Raw genomic sequence first — 19,232 nt, forward strand, 5'->3', positions numbered from 1 at the left:
AACCATTAAATCAAAACAATCAGCGGATACCGATATCGTTCGGTGCGAAACTATCCTGCAAGAGGCCACTTTTGTTTGAGTGACCAAGGTAAAATCAGTATTGAAATGTAACTCAAAAAATCTGCTCAGGGCAAGATGACATAGCCTTTTGAACAACTTGAAACGTCACTCTTGCTTCTTTGCAGTAACTATGTTTCTGAGAACTTGTTAGCTAAGGTGGGCGAGCATTGAAAGGTGTTTGCCGAGGCATCGTCGCTCAGTAAGCTTTCACGCAACTCTGCCCGTGATAAGCACTAAGCTAAAGATGGGACTAGTCGGACTTGAGGGAGGTGCACTGAGGTAAATATAAGCGGGTGAACGCTATAATTCATCACACAAACTGTTCGCAGCGTTTCGAAGGCTGCGGCGATCTGAACGAATTGAACGCCGTGAGCTACAAAATGTCTTCGCCCACTTCCCTTACCCCCCGCGAGTGGTGGCTCCATCTTTCGGAAGCAAAGTGCCCCAGTGCCCATCTGCTGCGTGGAGGAGCCTCGGCATGGAGGAAGGAAAAAGAGAGGAGAGGCCGTCACGTGACATTTTGTGAAGCCTGAAACCAGCTCGGCGCCATCTTGTCCGGGCTGACGTCATCGCATAAGTCCCGCCCTCGACTACTGCTCGCGCGTTTCAAAGCCAACGAAGGAGCATGCTACCGCAGGGGCACAGATCCCCGCGCTGGTGGCGCTTGGCTGCTTACCGGCCGGTTTAGGGCACCCTATGCCGGTGTTCGTCAGCGGAGAAGTTAATAAAGCGGAAATACCCGTGTGAGACAGGCGGCTACTTTCAGTTACTGCTTCGTACTGCGTCGTCTCCGCGCCGTCTCCAACTGCTCGGCCCTGGTCACAATTAGTAGCAGCCGAGAAAAATACTTATCTCAGCTCTTGCAAGCGCGGGAAGTGACCTTCGCTTTCAATTACTGCGGTGGCCCATCTTACGGTGGTTATCTGCGGTGGCCCCCCTTTGGCAACGCCCGTCCCTGGGACTCTGAAGTTGAAGGCTGCATTCGATGAAACTAGTATACTTGCTTGTTTAGCTCAGCGCTCGAAATTAGCCTTCACCGGGTGAGGTGAAGGACACGCGAGAAACGTGGGCCCCTCGTCGCGCGAAACCACACGACGGCCACCGATGCCCGGGAAGGGCATTCGTCCGGTATCGAAAATCTCCTCCCTGTTCCTCAACTCTTGTAAGCACGGGAAGTGACCGTCGCTTTCAATTACTGCGGTGGGCGAAGGACAACTAAGCACACGCGAGAAACGCGGGCCTCTAGCCGCGCGAATTCCACACGAGCAGTGGTGTAGCCAGAAATTTTTTTCGAGGGGGCACATGTTTTATTTATTTATTGGAAACGAAAATAATGGAAACGAAAATAAATGTGGAAACGAAATGTGGAAACGAAAATAAGAGTGCCCATTTATTCTTCACCGTCGCACGTCGTATGGCACTCCTTTTAATTCTAGGCACAGTTCACCCCATTATTAACAGACCTTTTTACGTCAGTTTACTTTTTAATCCTTTGCATTCTCCTCAAATGAAGGTATCGCGAAAATAAAAAGTGCTTTTTTTTAAAGGACCTGCAGCCGAGCGCAGGTTTGCGTATGGGGTTGAAGTTTTGACAAATGTCATTTGTTTGCAGTTGATGACTTTGTTATAGAGCAGAAGCTTTTGTGTTGTTGTATATGATGTGAAGATATTGTAAATAGCCACGTTTTTTCGTGCGAGTTGTTTTTTTTTTGTGAGAAAATAAATGTTTTTTACAAATGAAGTTCTCGGCATCCTGTGTGCATTCGTATCTTTATGTAGATATTGCAGTGAACAAAACTAACCCTTCGCCTTTATTAAAGAAAAAAAATCTCTAAGGTATTGTTTAAGCGCAGGGTCTCTATCTTTTCATTTTTACCGGCGGCGTATAACAGGGGCGTGCAAGCATGCAAAGCGAGCGCAGCGGCTTCCTTTAAAATATCGCCCTCCACCGATGTCATGGCCCCCGCTGCTCACACAAGCGCAATCGCGAAAAACGAATATAGTTACACTAACACCAGTGACGATCACTAGAGCGTTGCAAGAGCACGCCTAATAGCAACGAGGTTTCACTGCCGATGGAAACGGGAGCGCGAATGGCACACGCACACTGCACGCACAGGACGCGAAACGTCCGCGCAATACGCCGACGACCTCTCTAGCGCACGGCGTATTGAATCACTGGTAAACGAACAGCGCGAGTGCTCCTCAGTAAGCAGCGGCGGTCTCCCGACGGCTCCGAGCAGTGACGCAGTTGACGAAATGCCCGTGCGATCGTGGTCGAGCACGTTCGTGGTCGAGCACAAATCAGTGAACGGCGCCAACGTAAGCTTGTGAGCACGATCAAAAACAAACTCGAGCAGTTGAGAAAAGTACGCCGCACCGCAACTGCTACGCCGCGGTAGTCTGCTACCGCCCGGCTTGCAAGCAGCAACTACGACGCCGTTGCTAAGCTGCCCGGACTAGGTGGCCTCCCGACCGCGAAAAAAACCACGTGATTTCCTCCACATTTTTCTCCCATGGTGTTGTGTGGAAAGGGCCTCTCCTCTCTTTTTTTTCCTCCATGAGCCTCGGCAACTCGGCGGGCGCCATGTTTACAAAGGCGGTGCTCCGCTTCCCAGCAGGCCTCCGTAATCCACTGTTCATGCTGACTATGCTAAGTTAACCAGTTTGGAAAGCGAACCAGTAATTTCACAGTGAACACCAGCTGGACTTTCGAAACAACATCGCGGACTATATATTCAATTACTGCAACAACTTTTTGAAATATAATCATAAACTATCACAAATATATTAGAGCCTATTTGTTGTCTTCCTTGGTCCTGACTGGGCGAGATGGCTCTACCTTTCACAGGGCTGCAAACAAGCTGCGAACTGAAGTATACATGATCACCATGGGGCAGCGCGCTCATTTTAGTCGCAAAGGCAGCGGACCAGTCAGGCCGGCCAGCTATCTTGCCCGTAGACTACCTTTCTGGGCATATGAATTTGAGCACCCATGAGATGTATAGCGGGAGGTAAGAAAGGTTCCGATAAAACTGCCTTTCGTTGAACTGCTTATTATTGAGAAATGGTCACACGCTTTTGCTACTACGCTTTCCAATATATGTCCTCCGCTGTAGTTGTAGAATCAGATAGCTATACAACATTGTTACAAAAAATAGAGTTTCTTCAGTGAGCCTTAGAGACCCCCCTCTAGTGGATCAAGGGCTATGGTGTTCTTTTCGTGCACACGCAACTGCGGGGGCCATATTTCAACAAGTAAGAAGCGCAGGAACACCCACCACAGAGGGCTCTACATTAAACTAAAGCATTCATTTACGGCGCTTTTCCCTACCTCCTGCTTGAGAATTATCCGCTGGGGAATAAATATTAGTTGTTCGCTTTGTCTAAAGCGAAGGTAACTAAGATATTCATAAACAAGAAGCGCATCAAGCATCTTGATTGCACGCGTTTCGCTTCTCCGGTGCGTTTTTTTTATTTTGTGTAGCAATTGATAAATTAGGACTAGTTGGAAAACCTCACAGCCTTTTTTATTGCTCTAGCCATACCCTCGTTTTTCCACGGTAACCATCCTCCGGTTGGCGATTCCTTAGCTCTGGCCACTTTCCCCTACTTCCACGATAACCACCTACCGAACGGTTTCCATGGTAACCACACTCCGGTTACGCCTTCCTGCACTCTCGCCATACCCTCCTCCTCCCGACAGCGTAAATACCTCCCGTGTAGCTGCTGTGACAACCACCTACCAGTTGCACCTTCTTACGCTCTAGTGATACCTTCCTCCTTTTACCGTAACCACCAACAGGTTAGGCATTCCTCCGCTCACGCCATAACACTCTCCTTCCACGGTAACCACCCATCGAGGGGGGCGATGGCAACACACCCAGCACACGCCGTCGACTGCGACATTCTACTGCTACTACTACAAGGACGACGAAGCGAAACTCAGGAATGTGCGCTGAGCAGCTGCTCCCCAAAAATGGTTGCACTAGTTATCTGCTATTAATGAGCGCAACAAATAATGAAAGTGCCAGAATATACCACTGGGCTATACTGAATCTCAGACCCTGTTGACTTCCTTGAAACGTGACGCATCACTGAAGGTAGACGGTGCAAAGATAATGGGCGGATGCTGAGACGTACAAACACTGGCATTTTGATCTGCTTCCATTGCTATATTTAACGATGCAGCGACTTCGTCCCGCTATGGGTCGCTGTACTGGGCAAGTCACGTCTCGCTAGAAACTATGGAACGGGTAGATTTTCACTTCGCACGGTGCTGCCACCTACCGGTGATGCGCGACAGGTTCCTAATCTCGGCGCCCGCAAAGCCGGCCACGTGGGCGCCAAGGGAGAATCCCACCAAGTGGACGTCGCGCGGCCGCGCTCCCATGCGGAAGAGGCGCCGCACCGCCTGCGCCACCTGGCGGCCCACAAGGCGGGTGTTGGCGGCGGCCTGGACGTAGTTGGGCAGCGTGGCACCTTTCTCCCAGTCTACCACCACCACGTTCACGTCACCCTGTACAAAGCAGAGTTTGTAGGGAAAGATTAGTAGGGTACATGTAATAAGAACTCAATCATAAGGCCAAAGCGCGGCCACGAAAAGGCGAGCATTATTACTTTACGCCATGATCACGAGTATAAGGATCCGTAGTGCACAATATTGAAGGGACACAACACGTGCACTAAACTCCCACTGAACGATCTTTATTTGGCGCTGACAACCCTATAAAGATCACGTAAGGTGTAGGCATAGACGACTAACAACGATTATCTTGTCAAATTCATGATTTGTCAAGGAGTGAGAAAGAAAACAATGCAAACCACCAATCAGTGAGCACGTTTCACACTATCGCCCACTGCCTTGCATCTAAGAAAGATGTCTTTTCTTGACAATGACACCGAAGGATCACTGACGCAATTTTCCAATCCATTCAATGCCATTATCAAGAAACGACTTAGCTTTCTTAGATTCAAGGCAGCGGGCGCTAGTGTGAAACGTGCTCACTGATTGGTGGTTTGTATTGTGTTTTTTTCTCATTGCTTGACACATCATGTAATGCCCTTATGTAATGCCCCGAAAGGGCCTTTAAGAGTACAATGAATGAATGAATGAATGAACTTGACAAGTAAATCGTTGTTAGTCATCTATGCCTGTACCTTACGTGACCTTTATAAGGTTGCCAGCGTCAAATAAAGATCGTGCAGTGGAAGTTTAGCGCTCGTGTTGTGTCCCTTCCATGTTGTGCGCTATGGATCCTCATGTTGACTACCCATTAGCCCGAACCCTGACTCTTCTAAGTTATATCACGAGCATTAGGACTGTTAACGATGCGATGCATTTGCGTGAGGCCTGTGCTTTAGAGCCCCGTGAAATGTAATGAACGCTGTAGAAATAAGGATTGTTTCTACCCCGATGCTGAATCTACTGTGTGTTGAGGGCTGGAGGAGTGCACGCGCCTTATTCAACCTAAGAAGCTTAAATTGTGCTAGTGCGAGACCTATAAGAGTGCGAGGACAAGCATGGAGCCGGGCGGCGTGCACACTAACAGCGGCGAGAAGGGCGTCCACCATGCGCCGCACCCACGAGCGCTTGCCGCTGCTGCCGAATCCGTGGATGATGAGCTTGACCGGCTTCGAGGCGTTGAAGGCCGACTCCCCCAGCAGTCGTGGCTCCCGACTCCGGCGCGAGCTCAGGTAGAAGCGTGTGCCGATACTGCCGGGCTCTTCGGGCAGGGCGTTCGGCTGTCCCGTACCCGTGTCCTCCCTGGAGTAAAGGAAGGATCAATGTAGGCCATGAAAGCAACCTTTGCGCTGTGTTCTTGACGCGGAAGTGAATAAGGTAGGAAGAGGACTTTAGTACATTAGCTCTCTTGATAAATCGTCGTTGTTCTTCCTTCCGCATTTGTTACTCCGAGCAGTTTGCACAGCCGTCTACTAAGAAAACTATACAAACAAGGCGGAAAGCTGGGCTAGTTGGTTTGACATAGTTAATTAAAAGACTAGCGCATAAAACTAGGACAAAGACATAGAAGGAGACTATCGCTCGTCCTGTCTCCTTCTATGTCTTTGTCCTAGTTTTATGCGCTGATTTTTATGCTCAGGTAGAAGCGTGTGCCGATACTGCCGGGCTCTTCGGGCAGGGCGTTCGGCTGTCCCGTACCCGTGTCCTCCCTACGTTCAACGCAGTAGAGCTTTGCAACCAGTATGTACAGATATGAGCACATTTATCTAGAGCACTCGAGCTGTGCACTCCGGAGGAAATCAAGCGGAATTTTAAACCAGGTCGTGAGTTTCACGCATAAAACTTGCTACCCAGAGCAGATCATGTAGGCATATAACTGCTTTACAGCTTGCGAAGTAGCTGTAAAGCTCACTCTGGACAAGCGCATTGACGTCTGTACGCTACTGCTCGGCTGTTTTTCACCGCATTCCGTAAAGCAGCACTGCTATATACGCTGGACAAACGAGCCGCTTCCTCGACACCCGTTTTGGTAGGAGAGGATTTCAACGACAGCCCCTAAATATTACTTAGAGGCAGAGCTGGCGTAACCGTTTATGGGAGTTTCTTGAAGAGCACTTCGTTCACCGCAAGGATGCCGGGATGACGAGGTTTTGTGTTTGGCTTGGGCAGTGTAGGCCAAAAATACGTATTGTACCTTGAAATTGCAAGTTGCGCCGCGTTGCGCCCCTCTGTGTGCATATTAGGTTTTTTCAATACAGCGTTTTTCATTTCTTCAATACATTTATCTGAAGTGAACGTTCAGTTCTAGGCCAGTATGCAAATTTTCGCAACATTCTTCTAGAGTTTGCCTCGAGCAGAGTCGTATTTTTACTATTGAATCCAAGGTTTATGCCTACCAATAGCCAAGCCAAGTAAGAAACATCGTCTTCCCAGCATTTGAGCTTCTTTATGTGGTAGTTGAGTGTATAGCCTCCAACATTTCCTCTAGTTATATAAGAAATTCTATGATTTTACGATTTGGAAATAAGATAGAAAGAGTATTATTCTGATATGTGAACGTACACAACTTTCAGTACCTCAGTATTTGTGTTCGGACAATGAGATAAAAGTTATCTTGTATTGTTGGTTAAGCTATTGACCTAGTGAGAGAGAGAGAGGGAGACTTAATGAATAAAGGAGAAGTCTTCCTGGTTATTGGCCTGGCATGCTACTCCAATGTTGACCTAGTGGTAAATTCAAGTAGAGATGAGGTATCTGTAATTAAATTTTATGGACACCGAATAAGTCTTTTTGAAGAGCAAGTCGCACATCTCCTTTCTTTCTTGTACATGGTCTTGGTGTCCTTTTTGCTTCCTTCTTCTCTCTGTTTTTTTTTAGATCTTGTTTATTTCGGATAAAGTTGTTATTTTTTAGTCCGCGCTCGTCCTGTGCGATCACTGTGCAGTCCGACGAGTTCAAATCTGTTCTTTCTAGCAAGAACAAAGTGCTGGCCGCCCTGTTCTCAGGCTTGCTTCATGTGAAATAACTGCAACTTGAACAAAAAGAGCCGTTGCGGTGGCTCAGTGATTACGATGCTCGGCTGGTGATCCGAAAAATGCGGGTTCAATCCCAGCCGCGGCGTTCGCACTTCGATGGAGGCGAAATGCTAGAGGCCCGTGTATAGTGCAGTGTCAGTGCACGTAAAGAACCGTAGGCGCTAGAAATTATCGCGAGCCCTCCACTACGATGTCGCTCATAGCCTGAGTCGCTTTGGGACGGTGAATCTCGTAAAACAAGCTAAATCTGAAAACAAAGTTCAAAGTTTACGAGCACTGGAAGTGGATATTTAGTTCAGTCGTTGGACCTATGCAAAAATGCACTGTTTTTATTCTGCTAGTTTAATATTGTCGTTCGAACGCAACCTGTTTCCATGCGCATAAAATATACGAATCAATAAAATAACAATAAACGCTATCAAATAGAAGGGTATAGATTGACTGATGTGTCGCTTCTGACATTCTTGGTCTATTGTAAATAATGTTAAGGAAGAAATTGTTCCAGCTATTTTAGATTCATACGTGACTTACTCGCTTCCACTCAGTCTCCACACGCGAATTCAAAGGAGCATGACATATTAATATTGCATCATAAAAATTACTGATTGAAAAAACTTAATAGCGAGACTTAATCATAATTCTTTACTGATGTTTGAAAAGTGCCTGCAAATGTTATGGATTTGAGTGTGCTTATATGCTTGTATTTTGTTTGGTTTTTCCACCCTGCTATGATCTTTACTACATCGCAGTTTCTATAAATAAATAAATAAATAAATAAATGAATAAATAAATAAATAAATAAATGTTCAGGGTATATATACTGTACATAGCCCTTTGCTCACTAGCGACTGAAAGAAAACCACTTTATTTCATAGCATAGAGAGGGCAGGTGGAAAAACTTTTTCACAACACAAAGTTACCAAGGGAGAGGGAAGCCTCAACGTGCTTGAAAGTTTCGACTTGAGGACTTGTATTCGTGATTTCAGCTGAGCTTGTAAATACATCAGGGCGCTGGGTCCGACTCGGTTCTAAGTGAATTAAGTCTAGACGTACCTGTAACAACCCAGGGACCCGTAGCAAACGCCGCGCTCAGCAGTGGCCACCTCGGTGCTCCTTCGACGACGTGCGCCGTGCAAACGACGCCATTTGATGACGGAGCTCGCCACCGCTGACCAGATCTCGTGGGGGCTCGGCTCGTCGTCGAAAACCATGGGAATGGTCTTGAAAGATTCGCCACTGCCAGCTGCAAGCCAACAATGGCATGGTTATCTTCGCTGTAGATTCGCCGAGGTGCATAGGAATCACTGGCATAAAGAATGACAAATCAAGCTTAATTTTTAGGGCAACCTCAAAAGAACGTTTCGGTGGAATAGTTGGTGCGACATTGTTTTCAAGTTGCAGAGCGCTGTTGGAGTGCTGCAGGCTGCACAAACAACATTCGCACGCATGTTAACGGTAAGGATGGTTCCGTTCCATGAGAGCGGCAAGAACTACCGAGTACGAAAATCAGCAGGTTGCTAATTCGCTCTCAAGGCATTTCTGGTTTGGTTTGGTTTGGTTTATGGGGTTTAACGTCCCAAAGCGACTGAGGCTATGAGAGACGCCGTAGTGAAGGGCTCCGGAAATTTCGACCACCTGGGATTCTTTAACGTGCACTGACATCGCACAGTACACGGGCCTCTAGAATTTCTCCTCCAAAGAAATTCCAGCCGCTGCGGCCGGGATCGAACCCGCGTCTTTCGGGTCAGCAGCCGAGCACCATAGCCACTTAGCCACCGCGGCGGCCCAAGGCATTTCTGAGAAAAAAAAAAAAACATACCCTGCATCTACGTTAGTAACAGCTCGAAAAAATGCATCAAGAACATATGATATAATTGTGATGGTAAAGAAAAAGTCACAAAGGTCTAAAATGTCACTCTCAAAGTGAATTAGGGCCACATTGGGACGAACGAGAAAGAAAAGAACCGGAAAAAACGCGGGCTAACTCGGAACCGAAGAACATTAAATCAAGTCCTCGAAAGTATGGCTCACAGGGAAACGTCACCCAAAGCGCCTTTGTAAGGACAAATTTGGTTTTGTTTCGCTTGTTTGGGGGAGGAGGAGGAGGAGGGGGATGGTGTTTAACGTTTCAAAGCGACACGAGCTATGCGGGACGCCGTAGTGAAGGGCTCCGGAGAATTTCGACCACCTTGCATCGCACAGGACACGAAATTTGCGGGTTCTATTCCGTCTGCGGCAGTCCCAATTAAATTGGGGCGAAATGCTACTGGCTTCTGTACAATGCGATACCAACGCAATTTAAAGAAACCCAGACGGTCTAAGTTGTCCGGCCTGCACTGCGGCGTCCCTCATAATACAACATTTTGGGCGAGTTGGTTACCTAAATTCATTACTACAACTTCCAATTTTCCGGAAGTTGTGCGACACCTGTTGGAGATAAGGCAAAACAACAACCTTTCTTCTTTCCCTTTGCCTAACCGGTTGGTTCGCTAGTGTGGCGAGGTCTCGGGTTTTTCAACTGCTTTTCTGCCACTGACACTAGGACATCGGACGGATAACCAGCCATCGTAAGGCGATCTACTTGTTTCGCAAAGCTTTGTCCCATACTATGCTGGCAACACTTCTTTAAAGAATTATTAAAAACAATGAATAATGGCCCTTTTTACAAGTTTTGAATGAGCTGATGCATATGGCAGGCTGGGTTTTTTTGCTCGAGGCTCGCATGGGACGGAGTGAAATGAAGGGCGAGATCTAAGAACCTGATTGAATCATTAAGTGGGGTTTCATGTGTTAAAACCAGTGGCTCAAGACACTGTGTGAACACTGAATGAATCTTTAGGAACTGCTGCTCAAAAATGAGGTTGGTTGTCGTTCTGTACGAACACAAAGTAATCGTCAATAAATCTAAAAATGTGGCCCACACCGAACACTTCCAAACGATTTTGCAGTGTTTTGTTACGCAAGGCCAAAAACATATCGCTAAGAATCGGGGCTAGGCACGAACCAATACATATCCCGTCTTTCTGAATGTACATATCCCCATTCCATTGTAGAAAAGTCGAGCTAAGATAAAATGATAACAATTCTAGGAAGGCATCGGCGGAAATTCCGCACTCATTTTGGAAGGCTATAACACCATGCTTTTCGATGGGGCTATTCACAGCTGACAGGATTTCCGCCTGGGGAATTCTGTAATACAACATGAACTGGTGGGCGACTTGGTCTGACATATCTAGTGAAGCAGCGCTATGGCACAGGGTAAAATGGAAGAAAGGGACGAACGCAGTGCTGAACTGACAACAAATGTTTATTCCGGATGCTAACAGCATATATATACTCTTTGGCACCTTATAAAAAAAACAAAAGAAACAGAGAACAGATGAAAGTATCAATCCCAGTCAATATGCGCATGCAGCTGTATCGCGTGTACATCGATCATTTGAAATCAGGAAGTTGTGCTCTTTCAACTAGATGGCAACGGAAGGAGTGCTGATACAATTCGCACCAAGCTTCATGATCTCAGATGCCTCAATAATCTCTCGTGTAAGCTTATCCTTGTGTTTAGTAACTACTTGGCTGTTCTTGAATTCTGGGTAACATGAACACTCAGTGTTCCATCAATCGCTGATTGATGTGTGTGTCTGTTTGTTTGTCTCTCGTTGTCTCTGTTTGTCTCTCGTGACGATATAGTTATATCAAAAGTAAAGGGCGAAGCAAAGAAGCTATGCAATCGGTTCAACCTTACCAAGCATGCCAAATTAATAGGTGAGTCAAAGAATGATTTTTTAGACTTGTTTTTCAGCGTTAAAACGCTGAAACAACCATTCAGGGTTATAATTTCGAAACTGGCACAAGGCAGAAAACTGTTTCCCTGTATTTGCAAGAAAAATTGAACCCTTTTACAGAATGACGATCCTTTTGCTGTTAAGAATTCTGGTGAAATCATAGAGTTGGTCCGCAACTGGCGTGGTGACAATGTTAACGCGTTTTCAGTGGATACTAAGGACCTGTATTATTCGCTGCCAAATGACAAGGTACTTTGCTGTGTTGAGGAATATATTGAAGATTTCGGGTACATTGCCTTCCAAAACACGGCGGGTATCTCAGTGGGCAACTTCCTAGAGCTTTTAGCATTTTATTTGAAATCAACGTTTATAAACTGGAAAGGAAACCCGTACCTTCAAAAGGACGGAATATGTATCGGGTCATGCTTAGCCCCGGTTTTATATAAAACCTGTTTTTATCCCAACTTGACAAGACTGTTATTAGTCGCCTTGATGGCATGAATGTTTTGAAAATCTTCAGATTTATTGATGTTTTCATAATCCTTGTTAGCATTGACTCTGGCTCACTAAAATCAAAAGCCGTAGACATTTTAACTATCATGAAGGATTGTTTTGACCCACTGATTTTGACCACTGAATTTCCAGTAAATGATTCTATCAGGTTTTTAGATCTCAATTTCACCTTTCATCCTAATCACATTTGCTGGACCTACCAGCCTCGTAGTAACAAGCATGTATTACCTTATCATTCTGCACACTCCAAACTCGTAAAAAGAGCCATCGTCAACATGTGTTTTCAGAACTCCCTGAGAAAATCTTGTACGCACAGGATGGATGAAAGTTTTAATGAGCAGACCAAAAGGCTGACTACCCCACCGATGTCCTGGTGTCTGTTGCCGAGAAGCTTTTAAGAAAACTGAATGAAGATAAATGTCAACAGGCCCCGATGCACGGTGAAAGGAAGCGCTTTATTGCATTGCCATATCTGCACAAGATTTCTCATAATCTGAAAAGGATTGGGCAGCGGGCAAACGCAACTGTCGTATTTTCGGCGCCAAATAAACTTGCTTCGTTGTGGAAGATTGGGAAAAGCAACAGCAACAGAACACGTGGATGCACGACTCGTCATCAGAAGCCGTACGTGTCATGCATTGAAGGTGTCGTGTATAAAATACCGTTATCATGCGGGGGCCATTACATCGGCGAGACGGGGAGATGCCTCAATCAGCGATTGATGGAACACGCACGCGACGTCAAGAACGGGAAAGAGAAATCACTTGTCGATCACATTCATTCATGCGAATCTAAAACATGCAAACCATTTTTTGAGAAAACTGTTGTGCTTGCAAAAAGTAGGGACATGACCACGCGGTTAATAATTGAAGCTGAGAGGATAAATTCTTCGAGAGAGACATGTGTAAGCACTCCCTCTATCTTTTTGTCTGATAAAGAACTCTCATTTCTCAGACAACGTTACTGATAGCACAGGTGATGACGTGGTTTTGGTGTTAAATATGTTGCATGTGTGAAATAAAAAAATTGTTGGAAGTTAGCGCTCGTGTTTATCGTGTCTTCTTGTGTCCTGTCCTATTCTGCGCTATATTATCTCGCTGTGATCTACGTGTTGTTTTCCATATGGATGAGCCCGCTAAAAACATCCATCATAATTTTAAACGCCATAGTTATGTTGCCCGAGAATTTTACGCTTGGGAGAAAATATTGTCATCGTCGTAGGAGTGGACAGCGACGACGAAGTGCGTGCTCTAGCTCTGAGCTCCTCGGCTCCTTTTCTTCCATAAAAGCTCTTCTTTCCAGCAGTTCACCGCCTCTGTCTTAGACACTCCCCCGTAGTGGGTATGTGCCATTTTACTTAAGGCCAACCAACCAACCAGCCCCTCGTCTCTTTGTTGTTGAGCTCTGCGGCTGCCTCTGCCTCTACATAACTTCCCTCCACGTTTGCAAATAAATTTATCCTCGTCACATTACCTATTGTGCTTGAGGTCATGTTAGGGGTATTGAAAATTATGTGTCAGCTAGCGACGGCGCACTTCTAGTGAGAATGCAAGCACTGCATGACCTTTGACAAAATTCATTCTTAGCAAGGACGCAATGAAGCGCAAAGTATTTTCTCTCAATTGACGTATATGGTCACAAAAAGGCATAACTCACTGCAATTCACGAGGCTAGCGGTAAGCACCTGAGCGCTTAATTGCGGAAACGTTTCGGCGTATCTAATATTTTTTTGTGTAAATAATGCTTGGCCACATTTTTGTAGCTTGCATGAAATTGCACTTGATTTTTTTTTTGCAATTTCATGCAGTGTTTTCTGTACTGTACCTGCACCTTTCCTTGATAAACGACGGTAACGACATTATTATTTACAGCTTCCTGGAGTGCGCGTCCTAGATATATACAAGACTGGATTGCAGAGGTTTCAACGCAGGTGCGCAATGTGCCCTAGTAAGAAAAACTAGGCCTCAAAACTAACAAAGAAGCAAATTCTTTCCAACCGCAACAAGCAGCGGCCACCGCCGTAGCCGGATCAGTCTGTTTCAGGACGCAGGTTTTGGTTGCGAAAAGATTGTGGATGGTTTCGATAAAAGGCAGGACATTGAGCTCTGGTCAGTTGGTGTGCTTGTTACGGACGGTCCGTTAACTTTGTTTATTGAGTGAACGACGGATTGGACTCCCCCACTTGATCATGCATGACTAATTCTTTGATTAGCTAGTCCACATAAGTTATTTCACATTGCTTGGAGACTACGCCAAAAAAGTTATTTCGTAGGCATAGTTTCTTTACTCAGAAACACAAAAACAGTTTTTTGTTATTATGATGAGCCGTTTGCACGAAGAGTAATTTCTGCAGCTTCTAATTTGTATGCATGCACACACTGCATGATCTCTTCTGCATTACGTCTAGACAACCAACGAACAATTCTTAACCAAAAGCGTCCATAAACGAGTCGTACGAAAAAACTGGTCACAAAACAAAACAAGGTGTAAAAATTTAGAAAAAAAATAAAATTTGTAAGTGTTGCTTCTGTGCATGCCTGCGGAATAAAGTTAAAATAAGTAAAACTTTGCCAAGGTGACGTCATTACATTGATTTATCTTATTTAATGATACACTGCAGTTTGAAGCGCATCGTGGGAATGACATAGGTCTGGCGCGTCTACTACTACAGCTACACGTCCTCTTTTTGTTAGTCCTTAAACTGTTTCTATCTTAACAATGCAACGCCAGCAGATGCTTCCATTGGTATTGCTGCTATTCACATATCACGAACGGCCAGCATATATATGCACTGCGACAGTCAAAAGAAGGAGAGCGCGCGGATGCATTATAAGCGGCATAGACGGCTTTCATTCGTAAAATATGCCGTGGATAATGAAAAGTAGCGTCCGCCATGACTGTGAAGCATAAAACAGCTTAAAAAAAAGTGCCATGAGGTGATTTCCCCTTTTCCGAGATGTTAACCATAAAACGATTATCTGCTTAGAGGAAGCGGGGTCTTCTTCACATCGCTTCCCATACTGATGCCAAAGATAACAAACAAGATCTTCAATGAAAGAGAATTTTAGCTGCAGTTTATATACTGCAACTTTACTAGTGTGCATTCGGGAGGGGTTTTCGGAGAGAAAGGCGGAAACAGAAGCGTGCAGAAACGAAAGAAGTAGAAATTTGTAAAAGTGTAAGATTTGTTAGAATGCAGTAAACATATAAGGGCCCAAATGGGTTTTTCCCGTTAACACCCTGGCCATTATCCGAGCAGCAGGACGTGAGTAGATAGAAAAAATCGTGTCCAGAAAACAATTGCCAGTAATTTCAGTCGCAAATGAAGCCCGGTAGTCATATTAATGGAGCAGGCTTGAATGGTGCGCTGCGTGACTCTATTTTATTGCTGTCTTGTGTGAGCATTTGTAGTTTATTCGTATAGCTATGTCAGGAAATAAGCCGCTACATTTTATTTGCGGACTCCACACTGGCTGCTCAGCAAGGCTTGAAAGTTTCGATCCGATATTCTGAAGTTATAACGCGTGTGCTAGAATGTCACGTCAGTCAACGTGAATTTACCTGCTCATTTATCCTGGCACTGTATGACTGTCTGGCCGTCACGCCTAATGAAGGAAAGTGTCGCATTTTTTTTTTTCTAAAACGACGGCAATCACAGAACATGATAAAAAAAATTACGGTTGATTTGCGTTTTTACAACAAAGATAACTTAGGTGAGAAGCACTTTGTGGCCATTGTTTTGAATTTTTTATCTTGGTTTAACAGTGTTTATCGTCGTTATGGTTTTCTATTCATGATGTTGCTATGTGGTGACAGTAGTTAATAAGGTGGACTCTAGAGCTAGTTGGTTCATGATCGTATAATTGAGCACCACAAAGGAAACAAGGACGTCGAGGCACAAACAGACGAGGACGGGGCTGCACTGACAACTGAAGATTTATTTGAAAAACCGCACATTTATACTTCTATTATCTTCCGAAGCAGGGCCTGTTCTTCTGTATGCACATGCGGTTTTTCAAATAAATCTACAGCTGTCAGTGCAGCATCGTCCTGGTCTGTATGTTTCTTCGACGTCCTTGCTTCCTTTCTGCTACTCAATTGTACAATATATGTTACAGTAGTAGCTCAATATGAGAGAAGCCAACAGCCACAGAAACCAAGGAGCACTGGGGATTTTGGGAGTTCATTTTGGTTGCTTTTGGTTTTGGAGTTGGTTTTGGAGAGTTGTTCTATGCCTTGGTTTCTGTGGCTGTTGGCTTCTCTCATATTAATAACGAGCCCCTCATCCCCTTCCGTTGTTTGCTTAATTGCTTAGCGAGGGCCTCGGTTCTGGCTGCCTTGACGCCATAGGAAGCATAAGAGGGTTCTCACACAGCTTCCGCCCTCGCCGTTCGATGACGTTCTACGTCACACTAGCGGTAACTCGGGACCTTCCACGTCCGCCGCTTACGAACGTGGGTGCCGCTGATGAACACTCTCAAGGTTAGGTTATTTGTATACATAAATACCCCGGAAAGCAGAAGGTTTGACAGCCGTCGCCGTAGCTCAGAAGTAGAGCACCGGACGCGTAATTCGGAGGCCGTGGGCATGTGGTTGTTTTTTCTTCTGCTTTTCTAATCAATTAGCTTTAAGCGACAACATATTCAGTAATATTCTTACTTGAGCAACACCACAAATAAATAAATAAAAAAAATCCCAGTGCTCCTTGGTTTCTGTGGCTGTTGGCTTCTCTCATATTTATAATGGGCCCCTCATTCCCCTTCCCTTGTTTGCTTAGTACTACATCAAGTGCATCTTATGCACTATCTGTGCTTCTATTGCATGGGTGAATCAAGTAGATACATGAAGCACTGTTTAATGCAGTTGTTCTATGCATACAAGTCACTCACGGTTCCTGTTGTGCACAAAATCTTTCCTCGTGGCCATTGCCGCAGCCGTAGGCGGCGGTCTTGTGAGCTCGACAGCTGATTAGCCGTCTAGGTCACGTGACCAGCTGACCCCATCCCATACTACAGGTGTGCAGTTTCTCCAAGTGCCAGAAGCAGGCTCCATACAAGCATCAGCGAAATCGGTCGGTCGGGGCATTAGTGCTATCACATACTCATTTTAAAAAACAATTCCTGTCATTTGTGAGCAGCTGCAACCACCTCCGTAGCTCAGAGCCCGCGTCTTAATCTCAAATATATCTTGCGCTGCACAGAACTGACAGAAGGTTGTCTGGTCGTTCATACTGTGTTCTCAACGAATATATTGCGGTTGACAGAACCACACGCAGGTAAACCTTCCAGAGAACCGTTCTCGTCGCTTCGGCAATCCAATGTTTTTTTATTTTTTTTAACCAGCTGAACAATATGAAGCAGGAGAAAGTTGCATATAGCGTGGTGTAGCGTGTGCTGTCCGTGATCGTATGTTACTTTTTCCTTGGCTGCTTACGGAATCAGCACAGAACACGAAGAGAAATACGAAGCGATGTATTAAAGAAACAAGGGTGTATGCTTGAAATGGACCACGTAACAGCATTAAAGATAGTGCCGAATAACTTTACGACCGCAATCCGGTCGAAAGGAGCCGGTTTCTCAGGCGCCCGGTTTCGAATATTCTGGGGAAAAAGTATCAGATCTAGCTTATATACTCTCTACTTGTGTTTTATTTTTTTTTTCATCACAGCATGCGGAATAATATCAGCTCTTCTTCGTGGAGCCCATACGCAAGAATGCCACTCAATAGTTTTGTAAAAAGGTACGAGAAAAGCAGTGCTGCTACCAGTTGCATATCTTTTATCCGGAAGCAACGCTGTTCCTTTTTACGAAATCAACTTCTTGTCAACTAATAAGGGCAAGTTAAAGGTCACACTGAAGCAGGAGTTGTACGAGCTTAGAAAGAACAACGTAATGTAGAAATTTCTTCATCCCACCTATTACAAGCAAGATAAAAGAAGCAAACAATAACGGGACTATAAAGAAACGTCGCGTATTGGGGCGCGCACAATCGTACCGTTTGAAAGCAGCCCATATTTAGGAACGCTTCGATAACGACTAAACTCTTAGTGGGTGGACCTGTAAAACTTTTTTTGGAATACAATTTTCCCAGGAAAACAAGATGTGGGAAGTCAAGCTCTGAAGAATTGGGGCCCTCTTTTCCATTCATCTATTTCACTTTTCCTTCATTTAGTCCCCTCCAAGTTGGTCGCTGCTACAGATTACATAAACCGCGGGAGAATTAAGCCTATGATGCACCTTGCATAAAAGCGTGCAGTGGCGGACAGGCGCCGACGCCGACAATGTGGCGGCAGGACGACGCATTGGAAACACCTGTCCAGCTTTATTCTCGCTTATTCAGTATCAGCCGAAAAGGAAAATCGAAGAAAGGGCTGTTCGTGTCATTAAACCGTACTGGATGCGGTGCCACGATCGTGACAAGCGTGGTGTTGCAGCCAAACCAGCAGTGTTTGTGATTGCCCCGCGTGCTCTTCATTTCGTCATGTTTGCGTCAGGGGCAAATGAAATTAAGAATGAAACCAGTCGCTAGAAAGTAAGGACCCTGGTTAGCTTTTCACGCAATGAAATTACTTCTGTGTTTCGTTTTCACGAACACGTAAGCGTGCACACTGTTTACTCTCAGCTATTGGACTTCTTCATGGCTTAGTTATAAAAGTCGAAAAGCGTTTTCGTCAATATTGAGCCGTTTCTAGAACTTGTGAAAAATTGAATTTTGCGTTGAAAATGAAAAAAAAAAGATGCCCGCACTGCCTTCCTCGCCTATGCTCACAGGGGCATCTTACTAAAACACTATGCTTGGATACCGCGGATCATACCAGGCGTTTCAGCTGCGTGTGATAAGAATATCACCAAAATATGCAGATCAACTGTGAACGCACTATATAAATAGAGAAATAGTTGCGCCGATATGAAACGTATCGATAAGTGTCGCTCTTTCCACAGCAAGAAGCGCAGCCAAAAAGTTATGGATGATGTTTACTTTAGTGCCTTACAGGACAAGCTTAGAAACAAGAATTTATGCTAGGCAGGGACAGTAAAATTCAATTTGCCTGCAGCATTTTGCATTATAGCCAAAGCACACTAATAAAATAAATGAGCTGTATAGAAAAATTAGGCGTCAGCAGCAATCCTACGAATTTGCAATCTCAGGGAAGCAATGAGCGTTTGGTCTCATTCGAACGCTCTTTGGAGCTCAGCTGACACAACATACAAGCGCTACTTATTTTATCACTATAAAGGCCAACGTGAACAGGTTTGCAGCAGTGATATGCCTTTGTTCTTTAAGGCAGTAATGAGAATTCTCGAATTTCTACCATTACATTCATTTCTGCTGAGCAAATATAGAAGCGTTCAGCAACGCCTTATACACGCATAC

The 19,232-nt window shown here is 45.1% G+C and overlaps 1 protein-coding gene across 1 annotated transcript in view; it reads right to left on the minus strand.

The window, feature by feature from the left end:
* The window catches only part of LOC149360842 (pancreatic lipase-related protein 2-like), a 48,223-nt gene that overhangs the window by 21,037 nt on the left and 7,954 nt on the right, over window positions 1–19,232 (minus strand). The window contains exons 2-4 of the mRNA XM_089569408.1: window positions 8,614–8,803; window positions 5,611–5,827; window positions 4,351–4,579 (exon numbers count right to left, since the gene is read on the minus strand). Coding sequence (XP_089425534.1) covers window positions 4,351–4,579; window positions 5,611–5,827; window positions 8,614–8,803 — 636 coding nt within the window. The remainder of the gene's footprint in view (window positions 1–4,350; window positions 4,580–5,610; window positions 5,828–8,613; window positions 8,804–19,232) is intronic.

The sequence above is a fragment of the Amblyomma mixtum genome, chromosome 2 (genome assembly GCF_055824585.1).
Source record: "Amblyomma mixtum isolate Tamu chromosome 2, ASM5582458v1, whole genome shotgun sequence".
Taxonomy (NCBI): Eukaryota; Metazoa; Arthropoda; class Arachnida; order Ixodida; family Ixodidae; genus Amblyomma; species Amblyomma mixtum.